Genomic DNA, 26,586 nt, shown 5'->3' on the forward strand with positions numbered 1-26,586 from the left:
GCAGCATGGTGTAAGATGATACAATTTGGAAGATCCAATTCACGAGCGAACTATACAATAAATAGGAAAAGCTTTGGGGAAAATTGAAGTAGAGACAACACCAGGTTTTCTGGTCCATTGTACACTGAAGGTGGCAATGCAGGTCAATACAATGGTCAAGAAGGCATACAGCATACTTACCTTCATTGGGATACTGAGTACAAGAGTGGGCAGGTTGTGTTACAGTTGTATAGGACTTCGGTTCGGCCGCATTTGGAATACTGTATGTAGTTCTGGTCGCCAATATTACCAAAAGGATGTGGATGCTTTAGAATGCATGCGGAGGAGGCTCACCAGGATGTTGCCTGGTATGAAGGCACTAGCTATGAAGAGAGTTGAGTAGATTAGGATTATTTTCATTAGAAAGGGCAGGTTGATGGGGGACCTGACTGAGGTCTACAAAGTCATGAGAGGTAGAGACAAGGTGGGTAGTATGGAAGTTATTACAGCAGTAATGCAGTTAACTTACTTTTGCAATGTACACCTGGGATCATGTCACAGGGCTTCAGTAACAGATAATGGAACTTTGATAGGTTAGTTAAATCACTGGGAAATGAGCTAATGCTGAAGAGGATGATATTGTAACATGATAGGTTAAGCTTGATGGAGGGAACCAGTGCAGCGGACAATGATTAGTTTAGAAAGACAAAGCAAGTCAGCGTGTTTGGCTATGCTAATGGTATCTCATAAGCGCAGGTCCAACAAATTGTATAACTGGAGAAGAACAAAGAAATTATGGACAGTCAGGGAAGATATTTTCCTGTCAGCCACAGCTTTGATTTTGCAAGATTAAAGTTTAAATTCATGAAGGATTTTCTGTGTCTCCTGGTAATTTCTTTTTATAGAACATTGAGTTATTTAGATTAGATTCCCCTACAGTATGGAAACAGGCTCTTCGGCCCAACAAGTCCATACCGACCCTCCAAAGAGTCCACCAAAACCCATTTCCCTCTGACTAACATACAATGTTCACCTAACACTCTGGGTAATTTAGCATGGCCAATTCACCTGACCTGCACATCTTTGGAGCGTGGAAGGAAACCAGAGCACTCGGAGGAAACCCACACAGACATGGGGAGAATGTGCAAACTCCACACAGACAGTCGCCTGAGGCTGGAATCGAACCTGGATCCCTGGCGCTGTGAGGCAGCAATGCTAACCACTGAGCCACCGTGCCACCCTTCCACAATAGTAGCAAGAAGGTTTTCCCCAGAGTGGGGGACTTAATTACTCGGGGTCACAAGTTCAAGGTGAGAGGGGAAAGTTTAACACGTTGCCAGCAGAGGTAGTAGAGACTGGCATGATAGTGTCATTTAAGATGTAGCTAGACAGATACATGAATGGGCAGGGAGCAGAGGGATAACAGACCCTTGGGAAATAGATGACAGGTTTAGATAGTTTAGATTTTTCCCCTCAGATGGTGATGGCTAGCAGAAAGGGACATAGCTTTACATTGAGGGGTAATAGACATAGGACAGATGTCAGAAGTAGATTCTTTACTCAGAGTAATAAGGGCATGAAACGTTCTGCCTGCAACAGTAGTCTCCCCAAATTTAAGGGCATTTAAACGGTCATTGGACAAACATATGGTTGACAGAGCAGCCTACCATGTGGAATATTATGACACTTCAAATGTTCATCCATGTATTTTTTAAAACATTGAGGGGTTATATTTCAATCTCGCAGGCAATGCACTCCAGAGCCCTCCACTTCCCTCTGGGTGAAAACAGTTTCTTTAAATCCTGTCTAAATCACCTCCTGAGATTTATTAGACAAATTAAGCTTGTATCTACTGGAGTTTAGATTAGTTTTTTTTAGATTAGATTACATTAGTGTGGAAACAGGTCCTTCGGCCCAACAAGTCCACACCGACCCGCCAAAGCGCAACCCACCCATACCCCTACATTTATCCCTTACCTAAGGCTATGGGCAATTTAGCATGGCCAATTCACCTAACCTGCACATCTTTGTGACTGTGGGAGGAAACCGGAGCACCCAGAGGAAACCCATGCCGACACGGGGAGAATGTGCAAACTCCACACAGTCAGTCACCTGAGGCGGGAATTGAACCCGGGACTCTGGCGCTGTGAGGCAGCAAGCGCCCACAAACAGCAAGAGTTAACTTAACCATACAAGATCTTGAGGGGTCTTGTCAGAGTGGCCTATCAAGGAAACAAAGCAAAAACACAAAATATTGGAAATGTTCAGGAGGTCAGGTAGTGCCCGTGGAGAAAACAGTGTTATTACTTTTCAGATCAATTAACTTTCAGCAGAACTGAGAAAAGTTTGAATGTAATAGTGTTCAGAAGCATGGAAATACCTCTGCTAAGACTCTGTGCTGTGACAATGCCTTGTTAACTTTCTACACACACTTATCTGTTCCTGAAATGACAACATCTTCATGGTCTGGGACAGCAGTCATAAGCAGAAAACCTAAAAGGAATCAGATCTTAAATGTTCAAACACTATGTTGATTGGAATAATAATTACTATGATTCGAGGTCAGATTCACAGCTATTGAACAGCTGTCTGTCAGGTGTTGGTACAAATGGCATGAATGCTGTCAGAGGTTAAGTTAATACACATCTCTGTCTTTTAGATACAACTTTCCCCACCCATAGAATACTAATTAAACATGGGAACGCAGACTCTAAAGCGGAATCATTCTCGTAGCCTGGGGTCAACAGTTAGGCTTTGTTGTAAAGTGGCACCCAAGCAATGTCACCAGACACAGTTGTCAGCAAACAAACTGTCATTGACAATCAGCTCTGAGGGGCCAGTGACCGAGTCAGGTATTCACTTACAGTTCCAGAGTGCACCAGTAGTGGCGAAAATCATTAATTCCTATCCTCATCAAAGGAACCTTTGGTGGAAGAATCCTTCAGAAAGTGATCATTAGTGCTTATTTGTGACTTATGATTGGTTTATTGAACAACTCAGTGTTGATCTCGTGACCTCTTTGGGCAGCAGAGGGGGAGTTAGCATTCAAACTCCTCTCCACCACTAGTTGATCCTTGGTGTATGGAAGGTATGTGCTCATTTTACTACAGCGTGCAAACACTGCACACTGAAATGAGACTTTTACTGATCACTCACTGAGTCACATTGCCGACTATTCTCCAGAATCCATTTCTGTACTTCTAGTGGTACATTTGTTCCAAATAAAAAGATATTTCGCAACATATGGAGGAGATCTAGCCAGGGGTAAATGAAACTGAAGACTGAAAGGACAAACTGGAATGGAACACTGGGTGATCTTGAGGAGGAACTGCTTTGGGTACGTGGGAGGCATATTCAAACAAAGTTGAAAAGTTAGGAAGGCTTAGAAAAACAGAAGTTGCTGGATCAGAACTGTTCTGAGCAAGGGTCACAGAACCAGAGACATTAACTTCGATTTCCCTTCTCAGACACACCCAGACCTGCTGAGCTTTTCCAGCAACTTCTGCTTTTATTACAGCATCTGCAGTTCTTCTGGTTTTTATTTAGAAACAGGGCTTCTTGGACAACAAAATAGATATAGAACTTAATGAAATTGATGCAAGTCAGGTGACTTTTTCAAATGAACCTGGTGGTGTAAAGAAAATGAGACTGGCAAAGAATGAGAATATATTAACAGTCAACATGAAAGGGAACCAATGAAATGTACCTGCAGGCTTCTCACGAATGACAAATCATTATCTCACTTTGTCTTTTAAAATTCATCAACAAAACATTCTCGAAGTCAATGCATTTTTAAAGATTCTTAAATTTTTTTCATTAATCACTATTAGAATGCTAAATGTATGTAAATGTAGAATACACCTCTTGGAACAAATAGAGCTTTGTTTTGTGGGACCAGGAATTTTTTCACAAAATAGTTGGTGGCACACAAGATACAAAAGGTGTATAAGGTGGTGTTGCTACTCGCAGACTCTCATTTTCTCATGATCTGCTCCCTGCTTTAACCTCAGTCTCTCTCATTACCTTGACCCTGAACACACTCAACCATCCAGCAAGCAATCCATTGACTGCAGTCAGCTAGCTCGGGAGATCAATCATGGCTCCCACCATTATGGGTCTCATGGTGAATGAGACAAGGGACATTCACTGTTCTTCCAGTCAGAGGCAGTTTCTTTTCTGTATTTGTAACAAGCATGCAAAAGAAATGGCCTCTGAGTGGAGGCACATCTCCTTGCAAAATCTTCCACATGTACACATATGAATCAAGAGGAGGGGGGCACAGCATTAGGCCCCCAAACTTATTTCGGTATTAGACATGGTCATGATTGATATGATTATGGTCTCTCTACTTTTCCACCAGCCACTACCCCTTTCCCTACAGCCTTAGCAGAACACTTATGTTCATCCCATTCCAATTAACAACAGTGTTTGAAATGCTTTCCCATTGCATGCCATACCTGGAAGCTGATTTTTCTGAGACCTGACAAACTATTAAATTATACATTTAATTCCAGGATAGAATGGCTTTGGGGATTGAGTGGATTAGTATTCCTAATTAGATACAAGGCCCATGTGTTTCATCATTGCCAATAAAAACCAAAAGAACTGTAAATCAGAAACAAAATCACAGATTGCTGGAAAAGCTCACTGGGTCTGACAGCATCTGTGGAAAGAAATCAGAGTTAACATTTCGTTGAATGACCCTTCCTCAGAATTGATAATAGTTAGGACAATGTTCATTTACCTGTATATGCAGAAGACAGGGTAGGGTAGGGGCTAAGGAGTAAAATCTAGGTAGGGATATAGCCCAAGGATAGAGAACAATTGGATAGACAAAGGAGTGGATAATGATCTGCCTAGGAGGGGAGACTATAAAGGGGACTGTTAGTGCAGCCTCCTCTTTGTTCCATCACTGTTTCCACCATGTTAAACTGCAGGAATTTACTGCTGTTTCAGTTCTGCTACTGGAAGTGAGCCTGAGTCCATCATTTAAATCCTGAAGGAAATTAGTGTAATCAAAGTGAAATTACTGTTTGTGCCGAGACTGAAGTAAAGAGCTGGAGTCAGGAATCTAGGTTCTGGTTCCACTTTAAATGGGACTTAATGTACAACCTCTGCTGCCTTGATTTTAAAGGCAAAGAGCAAAATCACCAATGCTTAACAGGCTCATTCAAGTATGTTCCACCTTGAGCAGGAAGAGAGCCCTGGGACAAGGGCAAGAAGCAGAACATTATATGAAGAAAACTAAATCAACACAAGCCAGGTCCATCACAAGCTTGATGGATCGGTCAGCAATTCCTAAATAGCACAGCACAGCACTGGAATGGGCCCTGCTGTTGTGTTGAACATGATGACTAATGAACTAATCCCTTCTGCCTGTGGTGCATATCCTTCCATTCCTTGGGTTATAACGTTGAAGGTGTGTACTGTACCTTTAAGAGAGAGTGAATGCTGTTCTGAAGTGACAGCTTACAAGCACCTGTGTATACAACTGGATGGTAGTTCCAGAGTGTACTGGAAAATTGAAAATATAACATTTGGCTGTGAAAGGAATATCTGAGTTTGGTTACTGTTTTGAAAACAATTTGAATTTAACCAGTATTAATTGTACCCTAGGACACTAAAACCCAATAAAGTCTGAATTTATTGTTTTGCCAACATTGAACCAGAGACAATCCAGTGATGGGGATAGAAAAGTGTGGACATTTTGAAAATCGCAGAGAGAACAATTGCACTCGAGAGAGAGAGAGACCCAAAAAATTAGGAAGCATTCCCTATCAAAGGTCTCTTTTCATATGAAATATATTCACAGTAAAAAGAAAGACGAAAACCCAGAGAGATCTTCAGCCGGAAGAACGATACCGAAGATGACAGCCACTGAGAGATTTATTAAAATTACAAATAATTTCAAAAGTCTCTGTTTGGAACGGCATACTGTTATAGAGTTGAAGGCAAGTAATAAGTAGTTAAGAGAAAGGGGGCGGAGAGTTGTGAATAGTTGTTATTTAATGTTCACTTCTAGAGTTAAAGAATAAATTGATATTATTTTCTTTAAAATAGTGGAATTTGGGAGTTCTTGGCCATTCATATTTTAACAGATTATAAAGGAGAAGTGAGCTTTTCTGAGCATTTGGTTTAATTAACACCTGTGGTTCACCCCTGTGTTGTAAGACTCGCATACTTCTGTGTTTATTTAAAAGTCCCATAAACATCATTATCGTGTCTGGCTCCACCAACACCCTGGTAGCATGCTCCACTCTTTAAAAAAAGCTTGCCCTTCACATCTCCCTTTTCCCCCTCTCAACTTAAAGGCATGCACCCTCGTATGAGACAGGTCAACTCTGATTGTTGCATTAACAAATTAGAGACAGTTTGAAATTGTTCATTCATCCCACGAGTGTGTACCTTTCTTAGAATCCCTACAGTGTGGAAACAGGCCCTTCAGCCCAACATGTCCACACCGACCCTCCAATGAGTATCCCACCCAGCCCCATTTCCCTACCCTATTACTCTACATTCACCTCTGACTAATGCGCCTAACCCACACATCCCTGAAGACTATGGGCAATTTAGCATGGCAGAGTGAGTACTGCAGATGCTGGAGTTATCAGAGCCAAGAGTATGGTGCTGGAAAAGCAGCATCAGAGAAGCAGGAAAATTGACATTTTGGGCAAAAGCCCTTCATGTGCACATCTTTGGATTGTGAGAGGAAACCAGAGCACCCAGAAGAAACCCACACAGACACTGGGAGAATGTACAAACTTTGTACAAATGTACAAAGACACACTGAGACTGAAGTTGAATCCAGGTCCTTAGCGCTGAGGCAGCAGTGCTAACCACTGAGCCAGCATGCCGCCCCTTTATTTCTAAAATTCAGCCTCCTGTTTCCTTTAAAGTATTAGACAGTCAACATGGCTTCATCAAGGACAGGACTGGTCTGACCAATTCAATTGAATTCTTTAACAAGGTGACACAGGCAGTGGATGAGGGAAGTCCTATGGGTGTTTTTTCAAGTTGCAGAAAACATTTGATATGGAACCACATAGAAGGTTGGTTAGCAAACTAAATATGTTTGGGATTGATGAGTTCTTGGCAGCATGGAAGAGAAAGTGGCTAAAGTATAGGAAACAAAGTATGTACAGATGAGAATTTCTCAGATTGGAGACAAGCTGAAAGTGATCCCCAGGGATAAAGTGTTGGGATTCTTACATTTTCTGATTTATGTAAACAACTTGGTGTTGATGGCAAAACTAATCTAGGGAGAACAGTGAAGTGCGAGGATGATGCTGATCCTTCGTATGGAGGGATTTTCTTAAAAATGTCAAATGTGTTAGTTTGTACTCAATAGCATTCTGAAGAATAAAGGGGAGACCTTATTGAAATAAACAAGATTCCTAGGGAGCCTGACATGTTAGATGCAGAGAGATCATTTCTGCTTGTGGGAGCATAGGACCAGAGGGTATAATCTCAGACCAAGGAGTCACCTATTTAAGACAGGCAAGACAGATTTTAGTTTCAACCCCTTTAAGGGTGGTGAATGTTTCAAATTCTTCATCAAAAGGGCTGTAAGGTCTCTGTCACTAAATATATTCAAGGCTGAGTTGGGATGAAGCAGGAAAGTGAAACTGAGGAATACCAGATCAGCCACTCTCTCATTGAATGGCAGAGTGGCTTCAATGGGCTGAACAGCTTACTTTCATTCCTACACCTTATGGTAATAACGTGGAACTTGCTGCTTACAAGGAATAGGAGAATCATTTCAAAAGGAAATTTATTTGGCAGTTGAAGAAAACCATCAAATTAATACAGTAATTAAAGTGTTAGACTTCAAGTGGAAACTGTAAATCAAAAACAGAAATAGCTGGAAATGCTCAGGTGAGTCTGACAGCATCCAGAGGGAAATCAGTTAACATTTGTGGTTGATTGACCATTTCTCAGAACTCTGGTCAATCAACCACAAATGTTAACTGATTTCTCTCCACAGATGCTGCCAGACCAAGTGAAACTGTGCATTATAAAATAAATGCAGAATCTGAAAAATTATTGAGAAGCTCATAGGACTGCGCAGAAAACTTTAGATGACATCACACCTGCTAGCTGAGATAGAAAGTCATAACTATTTACCAAGAAAACTTAATATTCTGATCCACCAGGAATTCTGCCCTTCATTAAGGAGATTCAGCATTAGAGGTGGTGCATTTAACAGGTGATCACAACGGTGCACAGTATCATTACTGAAATGGTAATTCAGAGAGCAAGGAAATGCAAGTTTGAATCCAACCACAGCAGATTGTGAAATTTGAAAACTGTTATAAAAACTCATCTGGTTATTTAATACTCTTTAGGAAAGAAAACCTGCCTGAATGCAACTCCAGACCCACAGAATATGGTTGACTGATTCCTAAATGCCCTCTAAAACTCAGTTATATCAAAGGAACCAAACCTGGCTTGAGTTAGGCGTTGGAAATAATAAATTGGCAAATGTAACCCTGTCAGCATCAGAATATAGGAGTAGGAGTAAGCCATTCAATCCATCGAGTCTGCCCTACCACTCAATACAACCATGGATGCTCAAACATTCCAATATATTTTATCCACCCCATTCCCATACACTACTGATATTTAGAAATTTATTAACCACTCCCTTAAAGATACTCAAAGGCAGTTTTTACAGCTTTCCAGGTAGAGAATTTCAAAGGTTCACAATCCTGAGTAAAAAAAGATTTCTCATCTAAGTGACATTCCTTTTTTTTCTAAATTTATTCATGGAATGAGGGCAGTGCTCCATGTATTGTGCACCAGTGTTATAACACAGTGGATAACCCCTCTGCTAATTAAACCAAACACACAGAAAAGCTCACCTTGCCTCAAACTGTCAAAGAAAAAAAACAACAATTTTATTCTTTAACTCTAAACAAGGCTCAGTAGTTCGCACTGCTGCCTCACAGCAGCAGGGTGCCAGGTTAGATTCTCCTAGTGTCTGCGCAGGTTTCCTCCGGGTGCTCCGGTTTCCTCCCACAGTCCAAAGATGTGCTGGTCAGGTGAATTGGCCTGGCTAAATTGCCCGTAGTGCAATTAGTCAGAGGGAAATGGGTCTGGGTGGGTTACTCTTTGGAGGGTCAGTGTGGACTTGTTGGGCCGAAGGGTCTGTTTCCACACTGTAGGGAATCTAACCTAATCTAATCTAAACAACAACTATTTACAACGTTAAGCCTCCTTTCTCTTAAAGGTTTGTTATCTACCTCCCATGTTATAACAATTTGTGATATGAAATGTGGAAGACTTTTAAAGAGAGGTTGATTAGAATGTTCCTGTGAAAATGAGGAATTGAAATGGTAAGATAAGGGGATCATGGATGACAGGTGAAATTGTGAGACTAGCTAATGGGAAGGAGGAAGCATTGAAAAGGCCTAGGTGACTGAAAACAGATGAAGCTCTGGAAGAATACCAGGAATGTAAGACCAATCTGAAACAAAGAATTAAGAGTGCTAAAAGAGGACATAAGATATCTTTAGCAAACAGGGTTAAGGAAAAGCCTTTTACTCATATATAAGGAGCAAGAGGGTAACTAGAGAAAGAGTTGACCCACTCAGCGACAAGGAGGAAAGTTATCCATGGAGTCAGAGAAAATGGGCAAGATTCTTAAAGGATAATTTGTACTGGTAACCACCGAAGTGAGGGATAACACTAATGTTGAGGTTAGGGATAGATGTTTGACTACTCTAGTTCAAGTCGGCATAAGGAGGAAGGAAGTGTTGGGTATTCTAAAAGGCATTAAGGTGGACAAGTTCCCAGGTCCAGATGGGATTTATTCCAGGTTACTGAAGGAACCGAGAGGGGAAACAGCTGAGGCCTTAACAGATATCTTTGCAGCATCCTTGAACACGGGTGAGGTCTCAGAGGGCTGGAGAATTGCTACTGTTGTCTCCTTGTTTAAGGAGGGTAGCAGGGATAATCCAGGAAATTATAGACCAGTGATCCTGATGTCAGTGGTAGAGAAGCCACTGAAGATACTGAGTGATAGGATCTAAGCCCATTTTCTTCAAAATCGGAATATCAGTGATAGGCAGCATGGTTTTGTGCAGGGAAGATCATGACTTACCAACTTAATAGAATTCTTTGAGGAAGTGATTCTTCGATAGATGAGGGAAGGGTTGTAGATGTCACGTACATGAAATTCAGTAAGGTTCTCCATGGTAGGCTGATGGAGAAGGTGAAGTCACATGGGGTCCAGGGTGTACTAGCTAAATGGATAGAGAACTGGCTAGCAGCAGGAGACAGTAGTAGTGGAAGGGAGTTTCTCAAAATGGAGACCTGTGACCAGTGGTGTTCCACAGGGATCCATGCTGGGATCACTGTTGTTTGGGTCTGAATGCACGAATCACAAAAAGCATGCATTAAAGCTCAACAGGCAACATGGAAAGCATTGAAATGTGCGTCTTTATTTTAAAGGTATTAGAGTATAAAAACAGGGTGCTTCTGCTAAAACAATACAAAGCACTAGTTAGACTAAAGCTGGATTACTGAACAATTTTGACCAAATTATCTAAGAAAAACATACTGACACTAGAAGCAGGAAAGTAGAATTGAGAATTATCAGATCAGCCATAATTTCATTGAAGTTTGGAGCAGATGTGATGTATCAAATCTTCTCAAACTGCACTTTATGGAATTCTGCAATGAGCAACTCATTTCCTTATAGCCCAGAGCCTGCTCAACATCTACACAGCAAAAGTCAAGAGAATGATGGAATATCTTTCACTTGACTGGATAAGTGCAGTTCCAACAACACTCAAGAAGCTTGACACATATATGGGAACACCACCACCTACACGTTTCTCTTAAAGTCACACACCACTCAGTCTTGGAAGTATATCACTGTTCCTTCAGTGTTGCTGGGTCAAAATCCTGGAACTCCCTTCCTTATGACATTTTGTGTATTCCTATACAGAGGACTGCAACTGTTCAAGGCAGCTCACCACCTCCTTCTGAGGCAATTAAGTTGGGCAATAAACACTGACCATTCGGCCTAGCCAACCTCCCATGAACAAACTGAAAAAGAAAGTATGAGAAAACGTTTGGTGCTTCAAGCCACTCAGTCCAATCACCGTATCGAGACCTAGACCACAGTTCTACACAATTACATCAGGCCCTTAAAAGGTAGGGATTTTAAAACTTCAGAATCGCTATTTACCACAAAGCTGAGATAATGAAGTATGCACCCATCCCCCCAACCTCCTCACAGACTCTACACATGATGAATCTTATGGATAGAAAGTTGGTTCTCAGATAGGAAACACAGTCAGAATAAAGTCACCTTTTACTAAATGGCAGGCAGTGACTAGTAAAAGTACCACAGGGATTGATAACAAAAACAAACTTGCTGGAAAAGTTCAGCAGGTCTGGCAGCATCAGTGAAGAGAAATCAAAGTGAACGTTTCGGGTCCAGTGGCCCTTCCTCAGTAAAAAAATCTCTGTTCTAAGACCCCAGCTATTCACAATATATCCTAATGATTTGGATGAGAGAACTAAACGTAGTATCTCAATATACGCAGATGACACAGTATGGCATGGGATAGGGTTGGTGGGGTGAGCTATGAGGAGGATGCACAGACAATGCAATAAGCTTTGGATAGGCTTACTGGGCAACGCACAGCAGATGCAGTATAATATGGATAGAAATGCGAGGTTATTCACTTTGATATCAAAAATTGGAAGGATTACTATTTCAATCAATGCAAATCAAGAGAGGGGAAAGTTAATGAGACCTGGACATCCTTGTGCAACAATCACTGAAAGTAACAGCCCAAGTGCAGCAGGCAGTAAAGATGGCAAACCATATGGTGACCACCTTGTGAGAGGATTTGAGTACGGGAACAAGGATATCTTGCTGCACTTTAATAGGGCAATGGCTCGGGCACACCTGGAATAGTGTGGGCAGTTTCAGTATCTTTATCTGAGGAATAGTGTTCTTGCTATACTGCAATGGAGGTTTACCAAATTGATTTCTGGGATGGTGGAACTGATGTATGAGGAGAGATCAAATTGGTTAGGATTGTATTCACAGGAGATTAGCTTGAGAGAAGTCGAAATTTCTTCAGCCATAGAGTGAGTTGCTTATAGAATTCACTACCACAGAATGTGATCAGGACCAAAAACATCATTGATTTTCAAGGCAGAAATAGAAATAGCTCTAAGAGATTCATAGATTCATAGAGATGTACAGCACTGAAACTGACCCTTCCATCCAACTCGTCCATGCTGACCAGATATCCTAAATTAATCTAGTCCCCTTTGCCAATACTTGGCCCATCCCTTTAGATTAGATTAGATTACTTACAGTGTGGAAACAGGCCCTTCGGCCCAACAAGTCCACACCGCCCCGCCGAAGCGCAACCCACCCCTACCCCTACATCTACCCCTTACCTAGCACTACGGGCAATTTAGCATAGCCAATTCACCTGACCTGCACATCTTTGGACTGTGGGAGGAAACCGGAGAACCTGGAGGAAACCCACGCAGACACGGGGAGAATGTGCAAACTCCACACAGTCAGTCGCCTGAGGCGGGAATTGAACCTGGGTCTCTAGCGCTGTGAGGCAGCAGTGCTAACCACTGAGCCACCGTGCCGCCCATATGATATGGCAAGGCGGTATTAGGATATTGAGCTCAACGATCAGCCATGATTATGGCAGAGCAGGCTCAACGAGTTAAGTGGCCTACTCCTCACTGTTTCAACACTGCCTAACCCAACAATCTGTCAGGCCCTGTGGCATGTTAACTTTACCAATATACAGCCCCTTCAGGAGCAATAAACACTATAGCTAGATGGAAACACCTCCAGTACTGAAAAGATGAAGTTAAATTCCAAGTGAAAGAAATGCAAGTTAAAATAGCTCATTCTACATCTAAGGAAATTAGGTCACAAAACATTTTTGCAAGCCCTGCACTGCTCCTTTGAGCAAAAGCCACAGTCCAGATGCACATGGGCTTAATAGTTAGAATAACTCTCATTTCCTGACCATTCTTGTTTGCAACAATCAAGGAGGATTTACACAACAGCACGTTGCCTTGTCTGCTACAATACCTCCCTCTGCTGATCATCTCCATCATTGCAACCCCATTATTGCAGATATGGACAAAAAATAGCAAATGGAAAGCTAGCGTGAAAAGCCCTAGCTGACTCAACCTCTCACCATAAGAGGAGATGTCCTCCAATCCAGGCAGCATCCTGGTAAATCTCCTCTGCACCCTCTCTAAAGCATCTACATCCTTCCAATAATGAGCAGAGCTGGCCGCAATATTCCAAGTGTGGTCTAACCAGGGTTTTATAGATCTGTAGCAAAACCTCGTGGCTCTTAAACTTGATCCCCCTGTCGATGAAAGCCAAAACACCATATGCCTTCTTAACAACTCTATTATCTTGGGTGGCAACTTTGAGGGATCTATGTACGTGGAACCCAAGATCCTGCTGTTCCTCCAAGAATCCTGTCTATAACTCAGTATTCAGCATTCAAATGTGACCTTCTTGAGCAAATAACTTCAAATTTAACCAGGATGAACTCCATCGGCCACTTCTCAGCCCAGCTCTGCATCCTGTCAATGCCTTGTCACAGCTTGCAACAGCCCTCAACACCGTCTACAACATCATCAACCTTTGTGTCATCAGCAAACTTACTAATCCACCCTTCCACTTCTTCATCCAAGTCTTTTATAAGAAGTACAAAGAGCAGAGACCCAAGAACAGATCTCTGTGGGACACCACTGGTCACTGACCTCCAGGTGGAATACTTTCCATCCACTACCACTCGCTGTCTTCTTTCAACCAGCCAATTCTGTGTCCAGACAGCCAAATTTCCCAGTATCCCAGGCCTCCTAACTTTCTGAATGAGCCTACTGTGGGGAACCTTATGAGATGCCTAACTGAAATCCATATACACCACATCCACTGCTCGACCTTCGTCAACTTCACATCCTCAAAGAACTCAATAAGGCTTGAAGGGAATGACTGGTCCTTCACAAAGCTACGCTGAGCATCTTTAACCAAACAACGCTGTTCCAAATAGTCATAGATCCTATCAGAATCTGTTCCAGTACCTTGCTTACCACAGACGTAAGACTGACTGGGCTGTAATAGTTCCTAGGGATTTCCTTATTCCCTTTCTTGAACAGAAGAGCAACATTTCCCTCCCTTCAATCATCCTTGAGGAGTGAGGACGCAAAGATCATTGCCAGAGGCACAGTAATCTCATTCCGCGCTTCCTGTCATCACCTTGTATATATCTGGCCCAGCCCTGAGGACATCTCCATCCTGATGCTTCCCAGAATTTCCAGCACATCCACTTCCTGACTATGAATCTGTTCAAGCCTATTAACGCTGTCCATGGTGTTTTCACTGTGAATCAAGTGAATACTGAAGCAAAAGTCTCACTTAGGACCTCCCCTGCCTCTAGACTCCAGGCACACTTTCCCTCCACTATCCCTGATCGGCCCTATCCGCTCTCTGATCATTCTCTTATTCCTCACACAAGTGTAGGATGCCTTTGGGTTTTCCTTAATCCTTCATACCAAAGCTTTTCTCGTGCCTCCTCCTAGCTCTCTTCAGTCCATTTTTGAGCTCTTTCTTAGCTACCCTGCAATCCTCTAAAGCTACGCCAGATCCTTGCTTCCTTAACTTTAAGTAAGCTTCTCTCTTCCTTTTGATGACAGGCTCCTCTTCTCTGGTCATCCAAGGCTCCTTCACTTTACCATTCCTTGCCGGTCTCAGTGGGACAAAGTTATCCAATACTTGCGACAAGTGTTTCTTAAACAGCCTCCACATTTCTGTTGTGCATTTCCTGTGGAACAATTATTCCCAACCTATGCTTCACAGCTCCTAGTAGCAGTACACTTTCTCCTTCCCCAATTAAATACCATATTGTCTGCTCCTATACCTCTCCATGGCTATGGTAAAGGTGAGGTGGTTGTGGTCACTGCCACCGAAGTGCTCCCCAACGAGTTCTAACACCTGGCCTGGCTCATTGCCTAGCACCAAATCCAATATGGCCTCCCCCTCGTTGGTCTATGTACAAATTGAGTCAGGAATTCTTCCTGGGAAAATGCATTTCAAAATGGGGATAGGAGGTCTCATCTAGCACGACAAGGGTCACATGGGAAATGAGGGATCATGCATGTTTCCGAAAATTCAGCTCAATGTATCGAAAACTTCAATGTAAATACTGAAGTGTAGCAACCATCTTCTCACTACATCAGATTAAAATATAAGCGCAAGGTTGCAATTGTGAAGCTAATTTTAGCGGCATTTCAGCCACAACGTGCTGTCAATTGTGAGCATGTATCTATAAAAAAATGCCTGTCTGACTAAGTGGCTCCTCACTGTTCTGAACTTTACCTGTTTAACCACCTCCTGCTTCGATTTGTTCAGCTCTTCATACTTGAGTTTCCACTGGCTGACATCCACTTCCAGCTTCTCAATGTGTTTACTGAGTGCGCTCTTGTCCCTAAGGAGAAAGACTGTACAGTTACAATTACTGTAAAACATTCTCTTCAGTTCAAACCAATTTGCACAATTACAAAACTTGGATTTCAAAGTTTGTGATAACACTGCTTTCCCCTCCATAATTCTTCAAAATAGTGTATTGAGAAGCAGCTTTCCAGCCTGCTCGGCTCACTCCTTCATATTCTATCACATCCATCTGTTGAGAATACACGGCTCACCAATCTGTGCCAACATGGTCTTTGGTGCAGACCCCATACTCTTGCTCCTACCTGAACCTATCCTCTTGCCGGTGCCTGGCTCCGTCCTCTTGCTGAAGAGGCACCCTACACTTTTTGAAGCTGGCAAACTCAACAGGCATAGAAGTTCCATTTTTTAGTGTATCTGGAACTGGGTACCAATGCAACTCATTTACCACAATGTGTTTCAAAGCTTGATGGGAGATTAAGCTGTGTGGAGGATGCAGATGCTTCATTGTGATTTAGACAAGTTGAATGAGTGGGCAAATGCATGATAGATGCAGCATAGAGTGAATAAATGTGAGGTTGACTCCTTGGGGAGCAAAAGTAGAAAGGCAGTTTAGTTTCTGAATGGCTATAAATTACAAGAGTGGAATGGGTAACAAGCATGCAGGCACTGAAGGTGGCAAATGGCAGCAGGCAAAAGGTTGACATTCATGGTGAGAGAAATGCCTTGTCACAACTATTGGTATTGTTGATACCACGCCTGGAACAGAGTGTGCAGTTTAACACAGAATACATAGAATCCCTAGTGTGGAAACAGGCCATTTAGCCCAACCAGTACACCAAGCCTCCGAAGGGTAACCAACCTAGACCTATCCCCCTATCCTATTGCTCTACATTTACCACTGACTAATGCATCTAACCTACACATCCACGAACATTATGGACAAGTTAGCACAGCCAATTCACCCAACCTGCTTATCTTTGGACTGTGGGAGGAAACCCACACAGACATGGGGAGAATGTGCAAACTCCACACAGACAGTTGCTCAAGGCTGAAATCGAACCTGGATCCCTGGCACTGTGAGGCAGCAGTGCTAACCAGTGAGCCACCTTATCTGAGGAAGGATGTTCGTGCTACATGGAGTGGAGTGAAAGTTTACCAGACTAATTTCTTGGATGGCAGGACTGAATTATGAAGGGAGCTTGAATTAGTTATGATTATGTTCACTGGAGTTCAAAAGAATGAAGGAGAAATCGCAGAAACCTAGAGAATTCTAACAAGACTAGACAGATGTAGGAAGGATGCTCCCATTGGCAGGGGAGTCCAAAACCAGGAGTCACAATCGAAGGATATGGAATATATCATTTGATCTAAGACGCCACACACTGCCCCAGAACAATGCTCTACCCATGATACAGTGCCCTAGTACAACTCATTGTGACCAAATTACCTAGTTTCATAATGAGACATACATACTGGTCAGGTCACCAGGAGAACTGTCCTGCTCTTCTTCAGAATAGTATCATGGGATCTTTCTTATCCACCAAAAACAACACATGGGATCTAAGTTTATTAACTCTTGAAAAATATGCTCTTCCGACTTTGCAACTGCCCCGAGCACTACTCTGGGGCATTAGCCTGGATTACCAGCTCATACCTATGCACTAGCATTTAAACCCACACTTTAAATAATGCACAGCCCGTCATGAATGTTTAGATAACAGGGACTGATAAACGATCAAAAGTTAAACGGAGAAGTTTGGACCTCCTATACTTACTCCCTCTCTTTCTGGAGGGTTTTCTGGGATTCGTCTAAACGCAGCTGCAATGCTGTGACTTTAGTGGCATCCTCTTCAATGATTGTCACTTCATCCCACAGGATGCGATTCCTCTCATGGCGGCTGAGGGAAGTGCGCGCACTGTGAGTACTGCGCTGGTCCCAGGCCTCTGTGCTCTCTTGCTTAGTTTTGATAATGGCTTCCATTAATTCAACATCCTGCACAATAAATGAAAAAATTGCAGCTAAAAGCATATGTACTTGTACAGGAGTATCACTCTCTGCTCTTTTAAGCTGATGGATCTCCATCCAGTCAATATTCATATTCACAAACCCTTTGGATTTCAAGTCTGCACTGACAAAAACTACTCAATCTCCACTTGACCCACAGCTTGTATGGTTACAACCTTTACAGCAGTACAGCACAGGCTCAAGCCATTTGGCCCACCCAAATCTGGGTCTACCATGATGTTAAATAAATCCTACGTGCCTGTACATTGTCCCTATTCCTCTATCTTCTGCCTGTTCAGGTGTCTGTCTAAATGCATCTTAAACCTTGCTATTACATCTACTTCTACCACCTCCACTGGCAGTGCTTCCAGGCACCTACTACCTTCTGTGTAAAAATACTTTGTTCACACACTTGCTTCAAACTCCCCTCCTCTCATCTTAAAGCCACGCCCCCTAGTGTTTGACGTTTCCACCCTGGGAAAGAAACTCAGACTATCCGCTCTGTCGATGGCTCTCATAATTTTGGGTACTTCTATCAGGTTGCCACCCCTTCCCCCCCCCAAAATCAGTCCAAGTTTGTCCAACCTCTCCGCCCAACTCATACACTCCAATCCTGGCAACATCCTGGTGAACCTTTTTAGAATCCAAAGCCTCCACAAATCCTTCCTCTCACGCAGCGAGCAAAACTGTTCACTGTACTGCAAATGTGGCCCAACCAAAACCTTATACACTTGTAACAAGACTTGCCAACCTTTACACTCAATGTGCTGACTGATAAGGGCAAACCTGTCATTTACTCTTCTTTACTACCTCATCTATTTATGTTGCCACTTTCAGGGAGCTGTGGACTTGCACCCAAAAGCCCTCTGTATATCAACATTCCTAAGGGTCCGGCCTTTTACAGTATATTTTCCTCTTGCATTTGACCTCCCAAAATGCGTCACCTCACACTTGTCTGGATTAAACTCCACCTGCCATTTCTGTACCTAACTTTCCAGCTGACCTATATCCTGCTGCATCCTTTGATAACCTTCCTGTCTATCCACAATTCTACCAATTTTCATGTCATCTGCAAACATGCTAATCAGACCAACTACATTTTCATCCAAACCATGTATGTATGTACATTACAGACACAAGTCCCAGCACTGAATTTTGGGGAATACCATTGGTCACAGGCCTCAAGTCACAAAAGGTAGTTCTACCCTGTCTATGACCAAGCCAACTGTGTATCCGAAACAAAAACAGTAAATGGCTGGGAAATCTTAGCGGTCTGGCAGAAACTGTGGAGGGGCTCAGTGGTTAGCACCGCTGCCTCACAGTGCCAGGGACCCAGGTTCAATTCCTGCCTCAGGCGACTGTGTGGAGTTTGCACATTCTCCCCGTGTCTGTGAGGGTTTCCTCTGGGTACTCCGGTTTTCTCCCACAGGGGGAAAGTGAGGACTGCAGATGCTGGAGCTCCCATAGTCCAAAGATGTGCAGGTCATGTGAATTGGCCATGCTAAATTGCCCATTGTGATAAGTACATTAGTCAGGGGTAAATATAGGATCGGGGAATGGGTGTGAGTGGGTTACTCTTCAGAGGGCGGGTGTGGACTTGTTCGGCCGAAAAGCCTGTTTCCATACTGTAGGGAATCTAATCTAAAATCAGTTAGCATTTCAAGTCCAGTGACCTTTCTTTAGACATTTAATTCTGATTTCTCTGTACAGATGCTGCCAGACTTGCAGTTTTTCCAGCAATTTCTATTTTTGCTTTAGTAACATCCATGTAGACAAAATCCACTGGCTTGCCCTCAATCATCTTCGTCACTTCCTCAAAATACCTAATCAAGTTTGAGAAACAAAATCTCCTCTGTATAAAGCCATGCTGACTATCCCTAATAAGTCTATTCTTTTCCAAATGCATGTAAATCCTGTCCCTAAGAATCTTCCCCAATAACTTCCTTACGACTGATGTAAGGTTTACCAGCCTAAAATTTCCTGGGTTGTTGACATGACCTTTCTTGAATAAAGGAATAACATTGGCTAGTCTCCAATCATCTGGGACCTCGCCTGTGACTGAAGTGGATACAAATTATCTTTGACAATCTCCCTTGCCTCAATTAGTATTCAGGGAGAGATTCTATCAGGGGACTGACTTAGCTACCTTAAAATGTTTTTCAAGGCAGCTAACACCATCTCCTCCTCCTCCTCAATACCAACATGCCATAGGATATCAACATACCCCTCAAATCTTACTATTTTTCATGCCTTTCTCCTTGAATACAGTTGCGAAGTACTTAAGGAATTCATCCACTTCCTCTGGCTCCACATAAATTCCCTCCTTTGTCCCGGAGTTACCCTCTTGTTCCTAATTAATGTAAAAAATGCTTTTAATCCTACTTGCCAAGGATATTTCATGGTCCCTTCTAGCCTTCCTAATTTCTTTATTTTCTGCTTCTTTTATGCTCAAAGGCCTCGCCTCATCTCGGATTCCTAAACATTACATGTTTCCCTTTTCTCAACTTAGAAAACCTCTTATCATCCAAGGTTTCCAAATTTTGCTATTGTTAACTTTCATCCTCACAGGAACTTGCTGGTTCTGAACTCTGGTCAACTGGTTTTTAAGACTTCCACACTTCACGTATGGCTTTACCATCAAACGACTCTTTGAATCCAATTTTTCCAGTTCATACCTAATACTATTGTATTTATCCTTTCTCCAGTTTAGCACTTGCACTATGACTATTTAACTACCTGTTCTCCAAATGCTCTCCTACTGAAATCTTAATAACTTGGCCAAGCTTATTCCCCAGTGCAAGGTTTGGTATGGCCAACTATGTGCATATTGTTTCAAAAATCCAACCTGGGGACGCATCTAACAAATTCTGTCCCTGGTGCTAAGGGAGTCATAGGATTGGAAAGTTAAAATCACCCATTATCACAATTTTATTGTTTTTACATCTTTGTGATCCGCTGACATACTTGTTCCTCCATCTTCTTCTGGTTATTGGGAGGTCTATAGTCTAACCTCATCATTGAAAGAAAAGATGCAATCACTGAGTTCTACCTCACTGTAGGAGCCCTGCACAATGTCCTCTCCTAGTACATCTCTGATATTTCCAATACTCACTCCAAGTACTTTTTAAAGATTGTGAGGTTTCCCACCTCAAATATCCTCCCAAGACAGTCCATTCTAGACCTCCATCACCTCCTGGATGAAAACATTTTCCTAAAATTCCCACTAATTCTCCTGCCTATCACCTTAAAAGTATGCCCCTTTTTCTTGACTCAGGGGAACACCACCTTTCTATTCACCCTGCCCATGCCCCTCAATCTTACACATCTCTGTCAAGTATCCCCTCAATCTTCTCTGCTCCAAAGAAAAAGCTACTCAAGTTTATCCGGCTTCTCTTCAAAGCTGAAATGGTCCAAAACATCCTGATGAATCTCCTCTGCACCTGCTCCAGTGAAATCACACCTTTCCTGTCATGTGGTGACTAGAACTGCACATGTTATTCCAAAATCCAACACAGCTCCTGCAAAACCTCCCTGCTATGATTGAGACTTTTCTCTGCACATACAGGATATGGACCTCACTGGCTGGACCAGTGTTCATTACCAATTGTTAATCATTCTGGAGAAGCTCATGCTGTGTTGTATCCTTGAATTGCAACAATTGAATTTGGCATAAAATTAGCGTGCTGCCAAAAACAAAAAGTACACGTGGAAAATACAGCATCCAGGTGATAAAACACAGACAGAATATGAAGAGTTCAATTTCAAGACTTCAAACACCAGAGAATTTAACTCCAATAGTTCAAATGCTAGACAGATGAATTCCAAAGGCTTGAAGAGATGAGAGGGAGGCACCCTGGTGGCTGGAGGACCAGAGGGAGGCACCCTGGTGGCTGGAGGACCAAAGGGAGGCACCTTGGTGGCTGGAGGACCAGAGGGAGGAACCTTGATGGCTGGAGGACCAGAGGGAGGCACCCTGATGGCTGGAGGACCAGAGGGAGGAACCTTGATGGCTCAGTGGTTAGCACTGCTGCCTCAGAGCCAAGGACCAGGTTCGATTCCAACTGTTTGGAGTTTGCATGTTTGTTCTGTGTCTGCACAGGCTTCCCTTTGGGTGTTTTGGCTTCCTCCCATAGTCCAAAGATAAGCAGGTTAGGTGGATTAGCTGTAAAAATGCCAGAATGTGGGGATAATTTGGGGGGGGGGGGAAAGAAAGAGGTCAAGGTGGGTTGCTCTTCAGAGGGTTGGTGTAGACTTGATGGCCATATCAATATTAGAAGGACAGAGTGCCAGGCAGATGATCTCAAAAGGCTAGAGTTTTTGAGACACAAGTTCCAACTGATAATGTATGAAACAGAAACTCCGATGATAGAGTATTGGAGAGATTAAAATGACAGTTAGACAAGAGAGATAAACTATAATAGCTAGAGTATGAGATGAACTCTAATGGTTAGGGTCATAGACAGATGTAGAAAAAATTGTAAATTTCTCCACTTTGACGGGAAGAATAGTGAAGTAGCATTTCGTGATAAGGTAGAGAGAGATTGAAGAGCTCTGAGGTACGCAGGGATCGGAGTTTCCTAGTACTTGAATCATAGGAAGCTAGGACACAACGTAAGTTCCTTTCAAGGAACAGGGGAAGTGACACAGGACAGCTAATGTGATTCCAATTTACAAGAAGGGTGCTAGAGATAGACACAGAAACTGCAGTAATCACAGAATCCCTACTGTGTGGAAGCAAGCCATTTGGCCCATCAAGTCCACACTGACCCTCTGAAGAGCACCCCACCCCTCCCAACCACTCCCTTGCATTTCCCAAGAACAATTCACCTAACCTGTACATCTTTGGGTTATGGGACAAAACGAAACCCCTGGAGGAAACCCATGCAGATACAGGGAAAATGCCCAAACTCCACACAAGGATGGAATCAAACCTGGGTCCCTGGCGCTGTAAGGTAGCAACGCTAACCACTGAATTACCATGCCACCCTGAGTGGTGGGGAAGCCACTTTGAGAAAACAAAGAAAGAGAAAAGTCATCTCCATTTAGAGAGGCAAATTTATTCATAGTCACTCGTTGCAGCAAACATTCGAACATGTGATTTTGTGACAGGTGAGTCTTGCAGGTATCAACTGAACTTCTTTTTATAGGTTCTTACTCTCTATAAGGATTGCAACAATTTTCTTTGCACTTTTGCTGGAGTTCTGCATTTTAAGGCACTCTTATCAAGTGGTGTCATTAGGTTACATAGAGTCACATAACATGGAAACAGATCCTTCGGTCCAACCAGTCCATTCCGAACATAATCTCAAACTAAACTGGACCCACCTGCCTGCTGCTGGCCCATATCCCTTCAAACCTTTTGCAGACATGTACTGACTTAAATGACTTTTGAACACTGTAATTGTACACACATCCGCCATTTCCTCAGGAAGGTCATTCCATATAGACAAACCATGTGTAAACAAAAAATTGCCTCATATCTTTTTTTAAATCTGCACATTTTCACATTAAAACCATGCCCCCAAGTCTTGAAATCCCCCATTCAAGGGAAAAGACAATTACCATTAACTCCACATGTACCAAATATTATTTTCTAAACTTCTACAAAATTGCCTCTCAACCTCCTAGACTCCGGTAAAAGAAAAGTCCCAGCCCCTCTCTATAACTCAAACCTTCCACTCCCAGCAACACTCTGGTAAATTTCTTCTGAACTCTCTCCAGCTTTAATAATATCCTTCCTATAACTGGGTGACCAGGCCTGGAAACAGCACTCCAGAAGAGGGCCCACCACATCATGCGTGACCTCAACACAGCTCCCCAACCCCCACACCCAAAGGAAAGCATGCCAAACGACATGCAACCACTCTGTCCACATCACATGAACCCCAAAGAACAACTTACCCCAACTCCTAGATCCCTTGCTTCACCAAGGCCACAACATCGCTTGTAAAAGTCCTATGTTTGTTTGCTGTACCAAAATGCAACACCTTGCACCCATCCACAAAGAACTCCTGTCACTTTCCAGCCCATTGACTCACCCAATCAAGATCGTTTAGCAATCCCAGAAAACCCTCCCCACTGCCCACACCACCTGTCTGAGCACTACCCACAAACCCCAACCATCCTTTGAACAGGGAGGATTTGAAATAATCTTTGAAAGATTATATAAGGTAATGAGGTCATCTGACGAGGTAGCAGGCAGGGATTAATATGGAAACATTTGGTGTATTTTGCATTGAAGATTAACACTGGACTACTCACACAATTATTTTGAGAACAGGGAGCATGGGAAGGTATTTAATTGGGAGGGGGAAATTATACTGTTATGGGACAGGAGCTGTGGACGATAAATTGGGAATAACTGTTCTACGGGAAAGGCACAGAAATGTGAAGGCTGTTTAAGGAGCACTTATTGCGAATGTTGGTTAACTTTGCTCCACTGAGACAGGCCAGGAATGATAAAGTGAAGGAGTCTTGGATGACAATAGCAGAGGGGCTTCTCGTCAAAAGGAAGGAGGAAGCTTACTTAAGGTTGAGGAAGCAAGGATCTGGCACAGATTTAGAGGATTACAGGGTAGCTAGGAGAGCTCGAAAATAGACTGAAGAGAGCTAGGAGGGGGCACGAACAAGCCTTGGCGGGAAGGATTAGGGGAAACCGAAAGGCGTTTTACACTAATGCGAGGAATAAGAGAATGGTCAGAGAGAGGGTAGGGCTGATCAGGGATAGGGGAGGGAATGTGTGCCTTGAGTCTGAAGAGGTAGGGGATGCCCAAAATGAGTTTTTTGCTTCACTATTCACGAGAGAGTGTCACCTTGTTGATAGTAGAACACTGTGGACCAGGTTAATAGGCTTGAATAGATTGATATTAAGAAAGTGGATGTGCTGGAAATTCTGGCAAGCATCAAGATAGACAAGTCCCAGGGCCAGACCAGATTTATCCAAGGTTACTACGGGAAACGAGGAATAAGACTGCTGTGCCTCTGGCGATGATCTTTGCATCCTCACTCTCCACGGGAGTAGTACTAGCTGATGGGAGGCAGATGTTGTTCCTCTGTTCAAGAAAGGGAATAGGGAAATCCCTGGGAACTACAGACCGTCAGTCTGTGGTAAGCAAGGTACTGGAAAGGATTCTGAGAGATAGGATTTATGACTATTTGGAACAACAGTTTGACTGAAGCAAGTCAGCATGGCTTTGTGAGGGGCAGGTCATACCTCAAGCCTTATTGAGTTCTTTGAGGATGTAATGAGACAAGTTGACTAAAGGTAGTGCAGAAGATGTGGTGTATATGGATATCAGCAAGGCTTTTGAATAGGTTCCCCATGGTAGGCTCAATCAAAAAGTTAGAAGGCATGGGATACAGGAAATTTTTGCTGTCTGGATACAGAATTGGCTGGCCAAAAGACAACAGTTTTTTTATCTCTTCACCCTTCAGGCTCTCTGCCTGTATTCCTGATGAAGGGCTTTTGCCCAAAACGTCAATTTTCCTGCTCCTTGGATGCTGCCTGAACCGCTGTGCTTTTCCAGCACCACTCTAATCTAGACTCTGGTTTCCAGCATCTGCAGTCATTGTTTTTACCCAAAAGACAACAGTGAATGGTAGTGGATGGAAAGTATTCCACCTGAAGGTCAGTGACCAGTGGGGATCTGTTCTTGGGCCTCTGCTCTTTGTAGTTTTATAAATCACTTGGATGAAAAAGTGGAAGGGTGGGTTAATAAGTTTGCTGATGACAAAGGTCAGCAGTGTTCTGGATAGTGTTGAGGCCTGTTGCAGGCTACAACAAGACATTAACATGATGCAGAGCTGGGCTGAGAAGTGGCAGATGGGAGTTCACCCTGGATAAATTTGAAGTTATTTACTCTGGAAGACCAAATTTGAATGATGAATGGTTAAAGACAAAATTCTTGGCAGTGTGGAGGAAGAGCAGGATCTTGGGCCTATGTACATAAATTCCTCAAAGTTGCCACCCAAGTTGATAGGGTTGTGAAGAAGGCATATGGTGTTTTGGCTTTCATTAATTGGGGGGGGATGGTCGGAGTTTATAGCCACAAGGTTTTGCTGCAGCTTTGTGAAAACCATGGTTAGATGACACTTGGAATAATGTGTCCAGTTCTGGTCACCTCATTATAGGAAGGATGTAGATGCTTTAGAGAGGGTGCAGAGGATTAGAACATAGAACATAGAACAGGCCCTTCAGCCCACGATGTTGTGCCGACCATTGATCCTCGTGTATGTACTCTCAAATTTCTGTGACCAAATGCATGTCCAGCAGTCTGTCAAATGTCCCCAATGACCTTGCTTCCACAACTGCTGCTGGCAACACATTCCATGCTCTCAACTCCCTGTGTAAAGAACCCGCCTCTGACATCCCCTTTATACTTTCCTCCAACTAGCCGAAAACTATGACCCCTCGTGGTAGTCATTTCTGCCCTGGGAAATAGTCTCTGGCTATCGACTCTATCTATGCCTCTCATTATCTTGTATACCTCAATTAGGTCCCCTCTTCTCCTCCTTTTCTCCAATGAACAAAGTCCGAGATCAGTCAACCTCTCTTCATAAGATAAGCCCTCCAGTCCAGGCAGCATCCTGGTAAACCTCCTCTGAACCCTCTCCAAAGCATCCACATCTTTCTTATAATAGGGAGACCAGAACTGGACGCAGTATTCCAAGTGTAGTCTAACCAAAGTTTTATAGAGCTGCAACAAGATCTCACAACTCTTAAACTCAATACCTCTGTTAACGAAAGCGAAAAAACCATATGCTTTCTTAACAACCCTGTCCACTTGGGTGGCCATTTTAAGGGATCTATGTACCTGCACACCAAGATCCCTCTGTTCCTCCACACTACCAAGAATCCTATCCTTAATCCTGTACTCAGCTTTCAAATGCGACCTTCCAAAATGCATCACCTCGCATTTATCCAGGTTGAACTCCATCTGCCAACTCTCAGCCCATCTCTGCATCCTGTCAATGTCCCGCTGCAACCTACAACAGCCCTCTATACTGTCAATGACACCTTCAACCTTTGTGTCACCTGCAAACTTGCTGACCCATCCTTCAAACCCCTCATCCAAGTCATCAATAAAAATTTCAAACAATGGAGGCTCAAGGACAGAGCCCTGTGGAACACCACTCA

At 43.0% G+C, this 26,586-nt stretch overlaps 1 protein-coding gene across 1 annotated transcript in view; it reads right to left on the bottom strand.

Moving 5' to 3' along the window:
- The window catches only part of LOC140496207 (coiled-coil domain-containing protein 102A-like), a 197,460-nt gene that overhangs the window by 48,624 nt on the left and 122,250 nt on the right, over positions 1 to 26,586 (bottom strand). Inside the window, exons 3-4 of the mRNA XM_072595705.1 lie at positions 17,221 to 17,438; positions 15,371 to 15,479 (exon numbers count right to left, since the gene is read on the bottom strand). Of these exons, the coding sequence (XP_072451806.1) occupies positions 15,371 to 15,479; positions 17,221 to 17,438 (327 nt within the window). The remainder of the gene's footprint in view (positions 1 to 15,370; positions 15,480 to 17,220; positions 17,439 to 26,586) is intronic.

Source organism: Chiloscyllium punctatum, chromosome 26, assembly GCF_047496795.1.
Source record: "Chiloscyllium punctatum isolate Juve2018m chromosome 26, sChiPun1.3, whole genome shotgun sequence".
Classification (NCBI taxonomy): domain Eukaryota; kingdom Metazoa; phylum Chordata; class Chondrichthyes; order Orectolobiformes; family Hemiscylliidae; genus Chiloscyllium; species Chiloscyllium punctatum.